The sequence below is a fragment of the Mus caroli genome, unplaced genomic scaffold, assembly GCF_978045245.1.
Source record: "Mus caroli unplaced genomic scaffold, Mus_caroli_1 scaffold_18, whole genome shotgun sequence".
NCBI classification, from domain to species: domain Eukaryota; kingdom Metazoa; phylum Chordata; class Mammalia; order Rodentia; family Muridae; genus Mus; species Mus caroli.
Window position 1 is genome coordinate 86,085,586 of NW_028227273.1, and position 19,935 is coordinate 86,105,520.

Consider the following 19,935-nt stretch of genomic DNA (forward strand, 5'->3'; position numbering starts at 1 on the left):
ACAGACGTGGTCAAGGGTCCCATCAGGTGCACTTCAGGAAATCCTTCCAGCTCTTACAGCACCCTTCTGCATTGAAGGTTGTCACTTCTCCCAGCCACAGGGCCGCTGTGTTTCCAGATGGTTTGAATGACCTAAATTCAGCACATAGCTGGGCCCCAGCGAATGTTTGTTTAGGTGTTCGGAGTCCAGCATGCATTCCTGTCCAGTTATTCTGCATGCTGGCTCTCTCAGAACACTCTACTCTGTTCTGCCAAGGGGAAGCTACACTTGCCGTGAAGATAGAAGCCACAATCTTAGCCTAAACACTTCTGATAGGGTTAAACTAAGTTATATCATATTAATGCTATTAATTACAATTATTATATTATAAATTATAATGGAATATAAATAGTATAAATGACATAATATATAAATATATTATAAAATATAATGATATTAGTTATCATATTAACATGATATCATATATCATATGAAAGAAAAAAGAATATTCCCTTTGCTGCTGATAGAGCCTGAGAGGTCACAGTTTTGTGTAAAAGCCAAGCGCTCTAGACCCCAGGCTATGAAGATAGTCCCAGACATTGCCAGGATGCTCAGGACAGTGCTTATAGGTCCAGGAGGGAAGATCATGGGGCAGTTGGACAAAGAATCACAACACCAAGCTCACAATGTCCATTTCTCCCAGGGAGGCCAGTCAGTGTGGGAAACAGTCCAGAATTCTGGACTTTACTGGAGAAAGGCCCTGCCACTAGGAGCCATGACAGAGGAGAGGCTGTGCTCTTAAAGGGTCACATGTACTGATGTAAGGAGATGTGACATCTGTTCATGCCATAAATGTCTAAGTCCAGTGATAGAAACGTAGAAAGCAAATATCTTCCCTCAAGCATCTGTTTTGAGGAGGAAAAGTATCTGTGAACATGCAAGAATTTCATACATGTGTGTATACACACATACACACAGAGCCAAGAACCTCAGTCACACCTGGCAACCAGGCTGACAAAGAGGCCAGCAACAGCTCACAAGGGGTCCCTGTGAACCTTATATCAGTATCTTCTTATTAGATTTATTTATTGTGTTTATATATGAGCATTTAGCCTGTGTGTATGTGTTTGTGCCTGGTGCCTGTGGAGGTCAGAACAAGACTTCAGCTCTCCTAGAACTGGAGTTACAGAAGGCTATGTGCCATCATGTGGGTTCTGAGAACCAAACAAAGGCCACCGGGAAGAGCAGCCAGTGCTTTTGACCCCTGACCCACCTCTGTAGGCCCTATTTTTGTATCTTATCTGTTTGGATTTCCCATACACACATGAAACCAACCTTAGTGGACTACAAGATGAATCAAAGAAACGTGCAGAATATGATAGAAACACAGAAAGAAAACATCAAAGCAAATGAAGGAAAGGTGGGCTTGTCTAATAGGAGCTGGAGGAAAAAGAGGCGAGGGCTAAGAACTCTCTAGAACTGATAAGTGAATGAATCCAAATGTCCAAGAAAGTCAGTGACATCTGTGGAGAAAAGAGAGTCATGAGAAGACAAGCTGTAATGAAATTGTGGAATAGCAGGGTTATAAAAACGAAGACACTAACTGTAGGCAGAAGACAACAGACCTCTTATCAAAGAGTGACAGATGATGTTACCGCCTTTGATGTGTGAGGGAAGATAAGGGCGTGCAGTTTGGACCTGATATGTCTAAGCCCATCAGTGCACCACTCAGCCCAGTGGCCCTGACCCTAATCAGGAGAGGGATGTGAACCAGTTGTTAAAGGAACCACTGGAAAAATGAGTTTCTAGCGTACAACTCAGTTGGTAAGGTGCCTGCCCAGCATGGCCCTGAGTTCAATCTCTAGTACCACAGAATCCAGACTTAGTGGTTCATACCTATACGTGTTTATAGCATATATTTATACTTATAGTGTACCTCTGTACACCTATGTACACTAGCATCAGAAGTTGAAGCTAACCCTCAGCTATGTAGGGAGTTCATGAGCCTGTCAAGGAAGGAAGGAAAGAAGGAAGGAAGGAAAGAAGGAAGGGAGTGAAAGAATAATAAAGAACAGCTAATTTGTCCATGAACATCTGGAAAAGCAGCCCGTTGGCTACAGAGATCATCCAGGCAACAGCGACCCAACCACTGGCTTTATTCTGCTGCCTCCTGAGCTCTCTCCTGCAGTTACATAGTAACTGATGTGGTGGGGGTGGGGGTGGGGGTGTGTGTCTTCCTGATCACTACAGCTGACAAAATCTTAGTCATTGACACTTGAAGAGTCGGTCTGCCAAAATCACACAGCTGTAACTTAATCTTGATTGTGTTTTTAACCCAATTATTCAATTGATGTCTCTCGGGTTGTGGCAGGTAAGAGGACCGTATATGCATCTCCCTTCTCGTCTGATGCAGTTTTCTCATCTCCAGAGCTTCAGGGAGCATCAAGGATGCTGGATCCTTTTGCTTGATCCCAATTAAAGGGTCTGAGTTAGGGGGTTTTGGCCTGGTTGGCCTAACATGACATTCAGAGTGGCTTCTGTAGCTGTGTTTATATTATGGTTAAACTGTTTTAATTGTAGCAATGTTGAGAGGCAAGGGAAGTTAGCTAGATATGAGGTACTATGGGAAGGTCCTTAGGGAATATGGAGGGTCTCCATGGGGCAATGAGCCTTTTCTTATACCTCTTCCCGAACTGAGGAAATGGGTGGGAGAAAGTAGAAGCAAGGAAAGCGGGTTGGTGAAGACACAGCATTGGGCACAGAGTACAGAGGGAGGATGTACCACCCTTGCTATGGCCCCTAGCCACCCAGATCCATCGTGTGAGAAGGCTCGGCATTCTGTGGCCTGTGACAAGCCACTTACACTGTGAGCCTGCCTCTTCTTCTAGTAGAGGACCATGAACCCTGCCAGGTGACTGTGCACTGAAGAAATGAGTTTCTGTGTGAAACGTTCTAAGCTTTCTCTACAGTCTACAGTGTGTTGGTTAGAAGACTTGCTCCATTCCCATGATTCCTTGCTCCTTCCTTGTGTCTTCATCTGATCAGTTGTCTTTGCCTGGGTCCTCCTGACTGTCCTGAGCTGTATGATCCTGCCCTAGTGTCATGGCTGTACTGACCGTGTATGTTTGAGCTCCTATTACTTTAGATTCAACACTTCAATTATTCTCCACACCAAAGGCCAGATCATGACTCCCAATGTTCCCAGGGCTGCCAGGCAGTAAGGGTTTTTAGACAGTTACTCATAACATCACTGACAAGCTCAGACTAAACACAGGTGACATTGTTCTTCAGGGGCCCCTGAACGGGTGGAGTATAACTTAAGTACAAATTTAGTGCTGAGACTTGTTCTGAGAAACATGTGTTCTGCCTTCATATGTGGCCAGCAGAGGAAGAGGCCTGGATCCTTAGTGTGCAGGTGATCTAACAGCTCAGGACAGTCAGTGTACTTCCCAGAACTGTGGGAAAGCATCCCTGGCAATTTAAGATGTAGATATCCATCTGGCCAGGCACCAGTGGCCCATGAAAGCCCTGATGCCCTCTTGGAAGCAGTTCACTCCTGAGAGATTACTTTCCCCATCCTCCCAAGCTGTATCCATGAGTTGCATCAGGGCTTGTTGCCATGGCTACTGCTGGGCCGATAAGGGCTCAGATTGCCAGACTTAACAAATAGAAATCCAGGGCACCTAGCCACATTTGAATTTCAGGCAAACAATGAATAATGTTTTAGTATTTGGCTCCAGTGGTGCATGCCTCATCATTTATTACAAATCTGTCTTCCATTTGATGCTACACAGTCATGTTTATGTGAGCAAATAATGTGCAGTGTATGGGAAATTAAACTTCGGTTGTATACCTTGTATTTCACCTGTTTGCCTCAGCAGGTACAGAACACCACTTTTACCAGAGTAGAAGGTTTCACAGGTAACAACTGGTGTTAGGAGAGGACCCCAGAGCTATGGAGGAAGGACCTCAGGGCTGTACGATTAGAATGTCACAGAATTGTATTGAGGAACCTAAAGATGCAAGGCAAGTAGGAAGGACCTCAGAACTACATGAGGGAGGTCCCCAAAGCTATGGGAGGGGAGGACCTCCGAGTGTGTAACTAGAGGACTTCAGAATTATGTGTGTGGTCCTCAGAGCTGTGTGCAGGGAGGATGTCAGAGGTATACAGAGATTCACTGGTCCCACTGGCAGGAGAACATATAATTTATTTATGCTTTTTTTTAATCACATTTATGTGTACGTGTATTTTATTTGTGTTTCTTTGTATATATGTTTGGGTGTTTTCATGACCTGCATGTGTGAAAGTCAAAGGACAACTTGTGGAAGTCAGTTCTTTTCCTTCTACCATGTGAGTCCCAAGGATGGAATTCATGTGTCAGGCTTGGTGACAAACACCTGCTTAGCCATTTCACTGGTCCTTTCTATGTAATTAGATTGCTCTATTAAAGGTTCTCTGTTCCAAAAGAGACAGAATTAGATAGCCCAGTACCCCAGCCTAGGGAAAGATGTCTCCTGTGAAGAAATGCTTTTCAAAAACTGTTTTGGTATATAATTCGGAGTTACATAAAGAGGACACACACACACTCTCTTCACATTTCTCTCTTAACCAATTTGGTAGCTGTGTACATTTTACCAAGTTTTTATCCCTTTCAAAATTCTGATAAAGCTGTTTTTAGGCCTGTGTACATACCTGTTTCTCAGTGAGTAATGAGTTTGTGTTTTAAGAATAAGCCTTGTTCTATTCCAATGTGAAGAAAGTAGAAAAAATAATGAAAATTTCTAGTTATTTCTCATATAGATTTAAAATTTAGCTTAAACATTCCTTAAATGATAATTAGTGACATGGGAGAGATGGCTTAGAGATTAAAAGCATTTATTGTTTTGGGTTTTGTTTCCCCCAGAGGACCTGGGTTTGATTCCCACCATGCACATGGCTCACAACCCTCTGTAATTTTCATTCCAAGGGATGTGGCGCCTGCTTCTGGCCTCCACAGGCATCAGGCACACACATGGCACATAAACATACAGACAGACAAACACTTATACACAAATTTTATTTATTTTATTTTTATTTTATTTATTTATTTATTTGGTTTTTTTTGTTTTTTCGAGGCAGGGTTTCTCTGTGTAGCCCTGGCTATCCTGGAACTCATTCTGTACACCAGGCTGGCCTCAAATTCAGAAATCTGCCTGCCTCTGCCTCCCAAGTGCTGGGACTAAAGGTGTGCACTACCACCGCCCGGCAAGAAGCCATGGAAGATGGGGTACTTCTCATCCAGTGTGGTTTTGCTTGTGGCCATTTCCAATGTGTTTGAATTTGGACCCTTTGCTGGGATGGGCCACTGAGAGCTGGTTATTCAGTCTGTGAGAGACCTTGTCATCAGAGATAATAGCATTTGGAACCAGAGAGAACCTGCCATACGCCATCGGTCTTTCTAATTTGTGCCTTCTGTGGGGATACAGAATAGTAAGTTGCTTAATAAAACTTGCTGTCTGAATGGAGGGACCTGCATCCTGGGGTCCTTCTGTGCCTGCCCTCCTTCTTTCTATGGATGCAACTGTGGACATGTTGTATGCAAAGAGCACTGTGGATCTATCCTCCATGGCACTGGCTGTGTTCCCTGTGCAGATGCTGGCACGCCAGCTCCACTATTTTCCTCAGACCTTTCTACCTGGCTGTGATGGAACAGGATCTCAAAGCATCCAGGGCTCCATGTCAAACACCGTCTGTGCTGACCACTTTTATGCTAGCTGGTGCCTGCCTTTTTCTAGAATATTTTTTTAAAGGCTTTGGGACCGAATCATTTTTAGTGTCATTGTTGTTGATTTGTTTTGTCTGATTTTGGTCTTTACCCCAGACTGCCTTCAAACTAGCTATTCACCTGCCCAAGTGCACACTATCATGCCTGGTTTGTTAGTTGGTTTAAAAAACAAAAAGGTTACCTTATAGTTTAGGCTTACCTTGAACTTGCTACATAGCTGGGGATAACCGTGAACCCCTTATCCTCCTGTTTCCATTTCCCAGATTCTGGGATTATAAGTGTGTACCATGCACAGCTCCTTAGTTGACTTTTACTGTGACCCTGGACCTTGGTACATCTTCCCCCGCCCCCCACCCCCTTAATGATTTTAGCTACAGCCAGGTTGTTGGTTTTCAGGGCCAAAGAATTTGGTGTGCTCCTGGGAACAGGCTTTGCTGAGGACACAGAGTGGCTCAAGAGTTTGTATTGTGCCCAGCCAGTGTTGTAAGGAGCCAGAGGAGATACGTGACAGGATTCAAGTAGCAGCAGGATGAGAACACTGTGACACTGGAGGCAGAGCGACTCTAGTCATCAAGAGACAGTGAGGAAGGAGAGCTCTGGGCAAGGCTGGGATGAGCAGCGGTGGGCAGCAAGAGCTATAAGTAGGAGCCACACACTGCATTCAGCTGTTGGTGTCTTCCTAGTGTCCTCACTTAGAGGAGATTTTCCCCACCACTCACAGTTTTCCTCGTCATGGACTTGTGGCCGGGATCATGACTGCACTCCACACTCGCTCCTTCCTCTGCTGATGTCCCTACAAACCAGAACTTAGATGTAAGGCCTTGGCAGAGCCAAGCACTCTAACAAGGCAGTTTGGCCTCCGGGTGAGCAGTGTACATCTTATAAGGAACCTGGCTGGGAACCTTCAACCCAAGGACTCAACCCCATGCCTGAGAGCTTGCCAGTCCCAGCCCTACTGTGTCTAGCACGACAGGGCCCTAGCATCTGCACCTTCACTTCTTTCACATCCAGCTACCTCCATCAGCCATAGGTCAAAAGCACTAATTGGGAAATCCCTGAAATAAGTAATTTACTTTTAAATGCCGTGCCTTCCTCAGTATCTGAACTGACTTGAAGTCAAGCATCCCATTGATGAGTTACCCAGTAGCTGGCTCGGGTATCAGATAGATTGGCGCTATCTATCTTCAGTGGGTAGTCAGAGAGATAGGAGTGAGGTTCATGTGCAATCTTCTGCCTCTGGGAACGGACTGTCTCAGAAGCCATTATGTCATGGCACCAGAGAGGAGGTGGTGAGCATTAGGGTCTGGGTGGTCCCACACTTTTCTTCCCAAGAGCACAAAGCACCAGGTCTTGCCTGGCTTTGATGCATACCAGTTAAGCCTTTGACCTGCCGACATTGCCTCATCCTGAGAACTAGGCGGGTCCTGCCAGGCACAGAGGCCATTGCTCCAGCACTCATCCACAGCCAGAACTGTGCACATCTATAGACACACACACACAGGCCTAACTCAAGAGAGAACAGCCTTGTAATCATTTATTCCTGCTGATTTTAATAAGGACACAGTTGCATAGCTGATTAAGTGTCATTCATGACTCAGTAAGCGCATGTAATTATATATGTATAGGGCTCTTCTAAACTTTAAACTACGACCTTGTCTCCCAGTGCGAGACACACTTGTGTCTGTGTCTCTTCCCTCCTCCCCACCACATCTCCCCGTAGTCAAGACGAGCCGAACAGTAGCTACTGTGCACAGAGCCACACGGTCGTCACCCAAGGGCCACTTCACAAACTCCACACTGGCTCCAAGCCCTGCCCAAACCTGAAATCAAAACACAAATTCAGTTAGTGGAACCTGAGCACACAAGAAGACTCTGATGGAGGCTTGGCTGCGCTCACCCAGAAAGGCTGTCTTGGGTGAGGCCCCTGGAGGAGGACAGGAGCAAGTGCGATGCCTCTGGATGTCTTGGTACTGCAAGCCACCCGTCTGGGATCTGTGGTTTTTCAGCCTGTGGGTCATGACCCCTTTTGGGGCAGGGCGTGAACCACCCTTTCACAGGGCTCAAATATCAGGTACCCTGCGTATCAGATATTTATATTGCAATTCATAACGGTAGCAATATTACAGTTATGAAGTAGCAACAAAATAATTTTATGTTTAGGGGGCTCACCATAACATGAGGAACCATATTAAAGGGTTGTAGCATCAGGAAGGCTGAGACATACTACACTGTAAAATCACACTTGCATTTCGAAGCCCCCGGACGACTCCAGATGTCTACTGTAAGGGGCCTCCTTCCTCTTTTGTGCCCTAGGAACCCTGGCCCCCTTCTTTCCATTTCTTACCTCCATCTTCTCAGCCAAGCCTGGCCCCCTCTCACAGGATCCCCTCATTTGACTCTTGGGCCTCAGGGATACAGGGTTCTCCCAGCCTTGAGGGGCTGTATTCACTGGGCATTCCCAGTTATCATATTTTCTAATATTTTTAGTTCATTTGGTAAGACGTAATTGGTTTTTCCCCTCTTGACTACATTTCTGTGTCACCCAACTGAGACAGAGTGATGTCTGACATTCCCAGCCCCACCCTGGGATCTCTGGAGTAGCTACATTTCCTACTAAGGTAGAAGTCTCTCCCCTCTACCAAATGGAGTGCCTGGACTCTAGGTGAAGCTGGGCCAAGGTGCTTGGCGACTGAAAGGCAGGGTTGTCCTTGGGAGGAAGCCTGAGGAAGCTGCGGCCTCACCCTGTGGATGATGGAGTTTCCTACTTGGAAATTTTCTATTCCTGAGCATCCTAGAACACTATATGTCCTGATGTAATGTAAGACTCTGGGGAGCCTTAGCTTACCAGGGATCCCCTGAGTGAACCACATGGAGCCAGAATCGATGCAAAAAGCAAGAGGAATTTATTGTTCCAGTGCACTGGGGTCATCCCAGACCTGAAGGAGAGGCGGCAACCCTCTGGTGCCCATTCAGCGAGTTTTTATATGGTTTCCAGGGGCAGAATAGAGCATCAGCAACTAGGCACAATATGGTTGGCGGAACAGTGCACCCTTTAAACTGATTGGTCTTTAGGGAATGAGGTGGCAAGGGCTTCCCTTGTCTGAAGGTGAGCAATGGTCTGTTTAGCGGAATGTGTCTCTACCAGCAGGTCGGTTCCCACCCTGTGGTCTGAGGAATGTTAATTAGCCTCTCCCTTCCAGAGGGACAAGTATTTCATGACCTTCCCAAAGTTCCTTAGCTGATCTTTTCAGTATCAAGTATTTGTGATGTGTTCCTAAAGGGACAGGAAATGGCCAAGGAGGGAAGATAGAGAAAAATTATGTCTTTTAGTGTGTCATTGTAAATACACACCTCATATCTTATCATACACACACACATATATATGTATGTATATATACATATATATGTGTATGTATATACATATATATGTGTGTATATATATATATATGTGTGTGTGTGTGTGTGTGTGTGTGTGTGTGTATTCTGAAGCCAAAAATTAGTGACTGTAGCCTGAGAACACAGATTTAGGTTATTCCACACGCCAATACAGTAATGATTTCATGAAAAAAATTTAAAATAGAATGTGTGTGTGCGTGTGTGTGTGTGCGCGTGCGCATGTGTAGGATGGTGATGTGCCTGCATGTATGAATGTGCATTATGTGCATGCCTGGTGCCCGCAGAGACCAGAGGAGAGTATCAGATTCCCAAGAACTTGACTTATAAATGGTTGTGAGCTGCCATGTGGGTGCCGGGAACTGAGTCTGGGACCTCAGCCAGTGTTCTTAACCACTGAGCCATCTCTCCAGCCATCTTGCGAAACTTTAATAATAAACAAAGAAAACCGCATAGGACAAGATACTTTAAAATGCAACCATGGTAACATCAGGAGGGCAGGAAACAGTGCAGGGGAGAGACCCTTACCATAGGCCCCCGATGCTATCTGTGACATTTAAGTCCTAAAGGCCAGGGGTCTGTTTGTACATTCCCCAAAGGATTTTAACTGGCAGTCACACACTGAGGAGGGTAGTAAATGGTTATCTAAGGAGTTAAAGACAGGCCAAGATAAATGGGCTCTGAACCTGCAACATTCCAACTTTCTGCAATCACTGAAGTTTTGGTCAGTCTTGTAGAATGCTTACCTTAAACGTAACTGCCTAGAAATGGACACTGGGCCCAGGTTCTTCTCTGTGGCTTATTTACTCTGTGTTCATTGTGATCATCAGTAATAGTACCACAGAGAGCCTCAGTGTGGCAGGCAGATGCTCAAGGCTTTGAGGACATTAACAATAATAAGCCTTTGGGTTACGAATTTTCATCTTTATGTGGTAGATAAGTCGAGCTCGGTTTGCCCAAGGTCCTTCCTGGCTGTTCCTCCGTCTTACCCTGCCTCCTCTAGTCTCCTCCTCTATACAGTCATGGCTTTTATACATCCAGGACCTCGGAGGCTCACCCTGGGCTCTGGGGGTCAGCCTCAGTATGCTGGTGCCTTCATTATCGGGTTGTGAGCATTCTCTCTTCTCTCTGTGAGTGGCATCGCCATTTACAAAATAGCTCTTCTAGGATGTCACAAGCCTCCCTTCCCTCCTGCCTTTTTTTCCTTGTGTCTTATTTTCCCTACCCATAATTCCTTTAGGCTGAATGCCACAAAAGCAAACGAAACAAAACCAAATTCTTGGGCAGAGTTTAAAAGTTGCAACCTTCAATTCAAAGGCATAGTTTGAGACTTTCTCCCCCCTCACCCCGTGATGTCATTTCCTGTAAACACACTCCTTCCTAGTATCAAGTGCCCCAGGACAGATCCAGGAGTTTGAAGAATATATTAGCAGCAGGGAAGCAGGGCCAGGGCCTCACACCAGGTGCAACTGCTCTGAGTAGGGACAGCTGACACTCCCCTGTTCCTGGGAGCAGATGTGGGCAGCATTTGGGCAAACTGAAACATGAGAAGGAGCTGGAGGCTTTGAGAATCGCTGCCAATTGCTCAGAGATCCAGAACACCTCCCTAATCTTCCTGGTCTGGGTGCCCCTTCCTCATCCTCTAATTTCACAAGTGCTGACCTTTCTCTGTTGGTTTATTCTAAATTGAAGAGAAAGTGGCCTTCGGATAAAAGTAGGGGCTGCAAAACAAGGCCTGTGCCTTGTTTCCCAGTGTTCTGGGGGAGCTACTTAGGATGAATACACAGTTACAGGCAGCCAACCCGGATGGATGTGTATCTAGATGCTTTGACCCCCTCTGAAGCTTGTGCACGTGGGCAGTGAGGCTCAGGGCTGCCTAGAGGCTCTTGATAAAGATCACCAGGCTGCAGCACCGGTCAGGTGACCCACAGGGGCCTGCTGAGCACTGTGCATTCCTGCTTTGGGGCTGGGCTGGGCTGGGTGATTCAGGCTACAGAATCCAGGTCTGTTGGACAGGGAAGGACTTTTAACCTGGGAGGAGGAAGAAGGTGGAGACGGGAACCCAGGTTCCTTCCTGGACAGTGGAAGAGTTCTTTCCTTGTACAGTAACCAAAGTCCCGGGCTAGAGGCACAACTCTGGGGGTCCAGACACCCCAGGTTTAGTCTTGTCTGGGAGAAAGCAACCTCAAGTCATGTTGAAATGGTGGGAGAGGCTTGTCTTCATCCTTTTGGCCTGTCTGCGGTACTAGCATGACCTCTGGGATTGATTAGGACGATCTGGGCAGAAGCCTGAGGCCTGTGCAACTGGACAACCTGGATCAGATGCTGCGAGGCCTCTCAGCTGGTTCTGCAAGGAGTGCACTGTGAGAGGTCTTATTGCTTGAAGGGATAATCTTACTCCCCTGAAATGATTGCTACTGACTGGGGTCATGGAATGTGGTCTGTAAAACTCCATGTTCCTGGCCATCTAAGGTGGCTCCAGGGTTAGACACTGGCTAGAGACTTTCAGGCACTTTGAGAGGAGGGTGCTGCGTAGGATATTGTAAATTTGGACTGTGACATGTCAGTCATATCTATGCCTTCATCCTTGAAGGGATGAGATAGCTAAGGTACCATTGTATAGACAGATAGATACTCCTTCGGTGATGGGCAGGCCTACCTCCAGAGTTAGGCAGGTCTGTCCCAACAATTTAAGACAAGGCAGTCAGACACAGAATGAAGGCTCGGATACCAGGCCTTTAGTTGCCTCATGAGATGATATTCTCCAGCAAAGGCAGCTTCTGAGTGCTGGGAGCATCATGAAATCACTGCCTACACTCTCCTCAAGTGAGGTTTATTGGAAGGATGATGGGTGACTCACCCCGAGCATCTAGTCAGAGGGTCTTGGAAGAGGCAGCCCTGAGAATACGAAGGAAGGAAGGTAACTTAGGGTGGCCTCTTACCTGTGTATGACCCACTTGACATTGTCCCATGCCTGACTCCTGTTTCCAGAATGGACTAACGGGCTACAATGGAGCCACAAGCCTAAACCACATGTAGGACTCCATCTTACCCACAAGCCCAAGGGGATGTCTCAGATGGCTCCCATGTCTACAGCTGTAGTAGAGTCAGGCTTTTGGCCTGTGTCTAAATAGAACAAAGCCCCAGAGAGACAGACAGCAGTCAAGGGGACTTGGTGACTGTTGGTGTCATGTGCAATGCCAGATACACAAACTGAGCAGGGGAGAAATATCTGGGTCATTTCAGCAGAATCAGTCCATGGGCATGACCAGAGGTGACACTAGCTGCTTCTCCACAGTACAGCATGTCTGCTTAGTCTTCCTTCTACCTTTTCTGTTTAGTGGACTTGAGGACAGCAGGTCCCCAACCTTGGTGACTCAGCCTCAGGACACAGGGGCATGCCTTTAGCAATGGTCACGGGTATAGCAGGGAGGTCAGCAGGGTCAGTATCCTTCTCCTTACCTGGCAGCCTCTGACACTTCCCAGGTGGCCTTCCTAGAAGAGAAACTCAATGGTCCTGTATAGTCATCCAGTGGCCATGGACAAACTGGGTTTACCTGAAAGGAGGGCTGGAAATGAACAAGAGACAGGGAGAAGTGGGGTGAGAGAAGGATGAAGCCAAGACAAGGTTCTGATCAAGGCTCCGAGTTTAATATTCAGCACTGCGTTTCTATAGGGCAAGGCCACAGACCCATCTTTTGTTTCAGCTGGATTATGTTGCAAAGCAAAGGTCAGTGGGCAGTCTATTCTTCTAAGTTCCTGTGGGAAGTTGCACGTACAACCTAGGCGGGTGACTCTAAGAGGGTCGATAAGGTCCACTGTGGCAAGCACTCAAGGTCTGTTCAGCCTGCTCAAAGCTGGGAAGGCCACAGTTCTGACCACTAGCAATCTTCACAAGACCCCCTGAGGCATCTGCACCCCAAAGACAAAAAGACATGACAGAACCATGGGGTTGGAAAGCCCACAGTGCCACTACTTAGAATCTAGACTATGAGGCCTTCTAGATGGTTCTAGTGCTCCATATTCAGCCTCTGGTCTGCAAGAGAAGGGTGTTTCCAGGGCAACCAAGGTTAGACTCACTTGTCTTTGCGTGTGTGCACGCGTGTGGGGTGTGGTGGGATGTGGGAGCCTTCTATAGAATGTGTACGCCACTAAGCATTATAACAACAGTACCACCTCATAGAGGACTCTCATCGCCCACGACTGCCTGTCAACACCTCCCACTCTGACAGTTCACTTCAGGGGGCTGTGTTGATGTTTGCATTCAATTCCACATCTAGAGTTTCTACCACAGTCTTTACCTGAGACCACCAGCCTCAGAAAACTGGCCAACTAGAATGAAGGCACAACCCGAGAATACACTCAGACTGATTGCCACCTACAAACAAGTCTTAATTTTCACAAGCCTCTCCAAAGAATATAGTGATAAATTGGCTGAAGCCCCCAGAGTGATTGACACCTTGGAGTTACCTTTGTCACTGAAGAGACAGACTTGTGTTTCCCTCCACCATGGTTGCCCTCAGGTGTCATCCATGGGAGAGGAGTTGGTTCTTTGATGGAGCTTAGAAGCATATCAGCTAGTCATCTTCTAGAACATATATCAACTCATGCAGTCAGCACAGGGACACAGATGTGGGTGAATCTCGGCTCTGATTTTATTCCTCCCAAGTTATGTAATCAAGAGCTATAAGACCACTGAGAAGCAGCCTCTCTCTCCCTATAATCCTTCTGCTCTGAAACCCTTTCAACATCTGGGGTCTGGGCTGAAATGCTCTGCAACTTTAGCCCTATAAGCAGCTCTGTCTTATAGCGTGGCCCAGGAAAAGCAGGCACAGGACTCTGTGACAGTGACGTAAATCTGTGTGTGTGTCCTTGTGGTTTGTTGCAGAGTTGGTGATGCTTCTGGAGTGGTGGTCAGGCACGGAGTGCACCATCTACACCGACCCGAAGGCCTGCCCCCACTACGGGAAGGAAAACGCCATCGTGGTCCTCAATCACAAGTTTGAGATTGACTTCCTCTGTGGCTGGAGCCTGGCTGAGCGCCTGGGGATCCTGGGGGTAAGTGTGATGTGCCTTCACCCTTCACGCTACACCCCCCATCCCTCCCAGAGAGTCTGCCGTGCAACCTGCTGTTTGCTCTCAGTCTCTCAGAACTTCTAGGATGAACAGGGTTTGATGCTGTTGTTGCTTTTATTTAGGGGGCAGAGGTTGAGATAGGATCTTGCTCTGGAGGCCAGGCTGTTCTCAGCTTCCGAGTGAGTTGGGATTAGAGGCATGAGCCACCATGCCGGGCATCAGCAAGGTGGTTTTATTTATTTATATTTTAAATTTTAATTTTTTTATAGTATGAAATGCTCTCAAAAGTTGTTTGTATTGGTCATTTTTTTTTTCTCCTTGCCATGACAAAATACCAGATAAGAGAACTTGAGGTGGTAAAGTTGCCCCTTTAAGGGCACAGTTCTCCCCGGTGGAGAAAGGCGTCAGCAGGAGTGTAAGCAGCTGGTCAGTCCCATTTCCTCTGCGGTCAAGAAGCAGAGTGACGAATGCTTTTGCTTAGCTCGTATCATCATGTTTTATGCTTCCGTTCACTCCAGGGCCCTGGGCCATGGAATGGAACGACCCACAGTAAAGGTGGGTCGTTCCAATTCCGTTAACCTAATCTAGGTAATGTCCCACGGATGTTCCTGGAAGTGTGGCTCAGAGGTAAGTCTAGAGCAGCCATTCCCAGCTTACGGGTCACAACCCCTTTGACGGCCGAATGACCCTTTTAAAGGGGTCTCTGAAGACCCCTGGAAAACGCAGATATTTACATTACCACTCATAACTGCAAAATTGCAGTTATGAAGTAGCAACAAAAATAATTTTATGGATGGGGCTCCTCACAACCCGAGGAACTATTTCAAAGGGTCACGGCGTTAGGGAGGTTGTGAATGGCTGCCGTAGGTCAGTCAAGTTGACAATATTAACCGCCATGATGCTTCTAGTTCCTATTTAGGATCAGGATTAACATCTTTCGGCAACACAGCTCGTCGTTTACTCCTTACAGAAGCACGTGTGAGTGGATGCACACCTTTCCTCAGCGGGAGAGGGGATCACAATTAGAGAGAGTTCTAATTCTGGTCTGCTCATCCAGCTGTAATTGGATTGGACTGGAACTTGTGTAGTTTGGCTCCAATCCCTATCCTTGATTGCTTAGCTCGAAGGCACAATTCACCCGAAGATGGATCTGCTGCAGGCTTAAGAATGCCGAGTCTCTGGGCAGCAAGCCTCAATGGCAGAATTTGGAATTGTTCCTAAAATCTGTTTCCCTCAAATTAGTTTGACTTCTTGCATGCAGCTTCCTTGCCTTTATAACCAGGTCTCTTCGGTTGGCTTTGCCATCTTTAACACATTGAGGTTAAGAGCCTGTATTGTCATGGGAACAAATACATTTTGGCCCCAGGATAGGAAAGGCCCCAGCTGTTTTCCTGAGGACTTGGCATACAGGATGATGACCACAGAGAGGCAGGCTGATCATGGTCCACTTGGCTTTGGTAGTACACAAAACCTTTATGTTTAGAACACAGAGCTGTGGCCACAAGGTATGGGAAGGGTGTAGAGAATTTGTGGCTCTGCTTCTTCCAGCCAGGTTAAGAGCTTTCTGGCAACAGGAGCTCTTTTGTGTCTACATTTGTTTTCCCAGGGAGAGAGAGAGAGAGAGAGAGAGAGAGAGAGAGAGAGAGAGAGAGAATATGAATGAATGTGTGTGTGTCTGCATGCATGACTACATTTGCATTTGTGTTCATTTACATTTTCAGAACAAAAATGAAAATTCTAGTACAGAGGTTCCCTCTCTGTCTATGGGAGCCATATTCTAAGGCATCCCAAGGATGTCTGACTCTGTGGCTAGTATCAGATTGTATATGTGCTGTGTGATATTTTTGTATATGTGTATTTTCTAACCTAAGAGTCTAGCTTGTGTATAAGGATAGCAAGAGGTGAATATTAACTAAACAGAGCAACTATAGTCACGATCTACAGTATAGAGTATTTAAACTTGGCATGTGGCTCTGGAATATTCTGTTTAACATCTGTAGACCGCATTGCCTCTGGGTGACTGAAGCCATGGATGAGGTAGGACGCTACCATGTCCCTGCCATCTTGGGCTTGGAGGCAGTTGGTGATCTGGAGATAGGTGGCTGTACTGGCTTTTCTGTTGTGAGTGTGTTGGCTTTTCCTGTCCCCGTGGTAGGCTACTCTGAGGCCCTGTTAGCTTCCTGATCCACCCAAGGGACAGTATGGCCCTGAGCCCCATGGCTCTCATCCTTACACTGTGAGGTGGTGTGAATAAGAGTGGCTCCCATAGGCTAATAGATTTGAATGTTTGGCCACCAATCAGTGGTATTAGGTGTGGCCTTGTTGGATGGGTATGTCCTTTGTGGAGGAAGTGTGTCATTGGGGGTGGGTTTTCAAATGCTCCAGCCAGGCCAAGGGTCTGTCACTCTTTCTGCTGCCTGCTGCTGATCAGGATGTAGAACTGTCAGTTACTTATCCAGCACCTTTCTGCTTGCGTGCTGTCCTGTTTGTGCCTTGACAATAGTGGCCATGGTCAGGGTGTCTCTTTACAGCAATAGGGCAGTTACTTTCCACACTTCCCAGTAAACACCAGAGCCCCAGTTGGTGTTCAGTTTGCAAGGAAGCAATTGGCAAGTCTGATTTCCCAAACTTCCCCTCTTTCCTTGTGATAGGTTATTTCTCTGCTGGTGAAAGGAGCCAATCCAAACCAGATTAGATTATATTGAATGCAGGTTTATTGGGAAGCTGCTCTTGGGAGAGCTCACTGGCCCCAAGGATCTAGGCCAGGGGAGTCACCATAGAGAGAGAGAGGAAGGGAGAGGAGGGAAAAAAAGAGAGGAAGAGTACATTGCAGGGAGAAAAGAGGGAGGAAGAAGAGGGAGAAGAGGAAAAGGAGAAGGAAGAGGAGGAGGAGGAAGAGGAGGAAGGAGAAGGAGGAAGATGAAGGAGAAGAAGAAGAGGATAAGGATGAAGGAGAAGAAGAGGAGGAGGAGGAAGAGTAGGAGAGACCAAAATGTCTGGGGGAAGGGCAGCCCAACCCTGGGCTAGAAAGTTGAGGGTTTGGGGTCCTTGTATGCCAGGCAGGGACTGAGGGATGCTGGGAGAACCTGAAGGCCGGGTCTGCTTTAATATGTAAAATATGCACCTCAGTCCCTTCTCCCAGGGTCCAAAACCAAACCCCTTGGAAGAAGCAGGATCTGAGCTGGAACCCTGTTCTGGGAACTTGAATGCGCAAGCCAACTGCTAGCAGAACCAGCTTTGTGGCTAAATGTAGCATGCCTCACTGGGGGCAGGTTAGAGGTCGGGCTGCGGGACACTGAAGTTCAGAGAAACTTGCACATGGCCCAGAATCCAGGGAGAGGCCTGTGACCCAGAGTCCACAGCCAGAGGGAAGGAAGCACGCGCTCAGGAGAAAGGGATTGATGCGATGCACAGGGAGAAGTGATGTAGAAAGTTGGGACTCAGGGCCTGAGGGACAACCTTGGGCCAGGCGGGTGACCCTGGGTCACAGAGGACACCCATGAGAAGAGCACAGATCTAGAACTAGGGAGAGAATGGGACCCAGAGCTGGAGAAGAGAATGACTTCCAGAGAAGGATCTGGGACTGGAGGTCATTACAGGGCCAGATCTTCATGGAGCAGAGACACTGTCTCCACAGCCTAGGGTTTTCCCTTACCGCTTTGAGCCCTGGGAAGGCATTCCACCTCTGAGCGCTGGGTAAAACACAGATGAACCAAAGCAGGACATGGCCCCTCCTGCCAGCCAAGGACTTCAGATCTACCTGGTGACTCACTAAATGAATATTAGAGTCAGAGAGTTTTCATTTGTATTACCTTTAAACTTGAACAACCTAGGTTGGATGTAATGGGTGGGGGTTGGAGCTTGGATTTGGGGAGACTCCACCAAGAGGCTCAGCAAGCAGGCCTCAGACTTTAAGCCAGGGCAGTGTCACACACACCATGAAGTGTGTGTGTGTGTGTGTTTGCATGTGTGTGTGTGTCTGCTCTAGTGTCCCCAAAGGGAACTGAGGGGAGAGAAGGTGAATCACTTGCCCATTTTCTCCCAAACACCAGAGAAGCAGCCAGCGCCATTGCTGCATGGACTTCAAGGCTTTGGGAGAAGTGGAGGAGGGAGAGCAGGAGAGGAGGGAGAGCAGGAGAGGAGGGAGAGGAGAGGAGGAGGAAGAACAGGGGAGGAAGGAGAGGTGGGGAGGAGGAATCGGAAGAGGAGCAGGAGGAGGAGCAGGAGCAGGAGGAGGAGCAAGAGGAGGAGGAGGAGCAAGGCTGAGCTATCACTGCTGGATAGGAGCAGAAGTCAAAGGCATGCATGAGGGCTCTTAGACACAGGCTGATTTTTTTCCTACTGGGGCCAACTGTGACCTAGGGATGGCTAGGGAGTGTGTCACCACGGGGCACAGTGGACCAAAAACTTAAGGTCCTACATGCTTGTCTTTTTGCCTCAGTGAAGCATGAGCGTGCCAAGGTCAAATTGCAGAGTTTCTGGCTAGTGCCAGGCCTAGCGCTCCATCAGTGATGTGCCACCCTGCAGCTGCTGTCAGCACTCCTCTGCCACCCAGGCTGCGGCCATGTAGGCTAACTCTGAGGCTGGGAGATTCTGCCTCAGATCCTTTTTTTTTTTTTTTTGGTTTTTTTTCGGTTTTTTCGAGACAGGGTTTCTCTGTGTAGCCCTGGCTGTCCTGGCACTCACTTTGTAGACCAGGCTGGCCTCAGATCCTTAATGGAGCCATGTGTCTTTGTCATCTCTAGCAGCATGTGGTCTCCAAAGTGAGCAGGATAAAGCACAGGCACACAGACTATTGACTCTCTCTTGGTTGGGGAGGTGGGCTCCAATCAGCTGGAGTTCTAGCACAGCGCTCCAGGTCTGTGGTCACGTGACTGCCAGAGGGCTCGTCTCCTGAAACGTTGGCTTGTTGGCTTGGCGCTTCTGGCTGTCCTCCAAGCTTAGTGACAGGCCTATTGTCTATGCCTCAATCCCGGACTCACAGGCCTGCTGGAGGCTTTCCCCAAACACAGAAGCCCCTTCTCCCAGGGTGTATGCAATGCCAAAGAGTGGGAGCGAGCACCCCAAGCAGAAGTCACAGTCCTGTGTAACGGAACCTTCTCTCTCAGATTCCATTTGCTGAGAGGTGAACTCAGAGCACAGCCCACACCCAGGGATACCTCTAGGTCATGGGACCATCTTAGGGGCCACCCACCATACCATGGCGTTTTGTTTGAGACCTTCTCTTCTTCCTCTTGGTAAACATCCTATCCCTTAGGTGATGCAAGGAAGCGTGGCCAGGAGAACAGGTTAGAATTTGTTGCATTTCTCTGTGCAAAGAACAGGCCAAGCAAAGAATTGGTGCTTATTTTCAAGTCTTTTTTTTTTTTTTTTTTGAGTCAGGGTTTCTCTGTTTAGCTCTGGCTGTCCTGGAACTCACTTTGTAGACCAGGCTGGCCTCGAACTCAGAAATCCGCCTGCCTCTGCCTCCCTGCTGGAATTAAAGGCATGCGCCACCGCGGCCGGGCACTTATTTTCAAGTCTTAAAAGTTTCGTTTTCAGATGATATATTTTGCTCATGTTTTTTTTTTTTTCTCTCTCCCAACCCCTCCCCCCTTTTCTACCTGCTCAACTTTATGTTTCTCCCTCCCTCCCTCCCTCTCTCTCTCTCAAAAAAAAATTGAAACAAATGATTATTATCCTGGGGTGTGAGGTTGGCGTGTTCTTTGATGGTGGCCTTAGT

At 47.4% G+C, this 19,935-nt stretch overlaps 1 protein-coding gene and 1 pseudogene across 3 annotated transcripts in view; both read left to right on the plus strand.

The window, feature by feature from the left end:
* Nucleotides 1-19,935, plus strand: part of Agpat4 (1-acylglycerol-3-phosphate O-acyltransferase 4) — a 101,674-nt gene that overhangs the window by 65,782 nt on the left and 15,957 nt on the right. For all 3 annotated transcript variants that reach the window (XM_085832880.1, XM_021149365.3, XM_085832878.1), the window contains exon 3: nt 14,026-14,195. In XM_085832880.1, the coding sequence (XP_085689006.1) occupies nt 14,026-14,195 (170 nt within the window). The remainder of the gene's footprint in view (nt 1-14,025; nt 14,196-19,935) is intronic.
* Nucleotides 5,242-5,822, plus strand: LOC110312469 (teratocarcinoma-derived growth factor pseudogene; annotated as a pseudogene).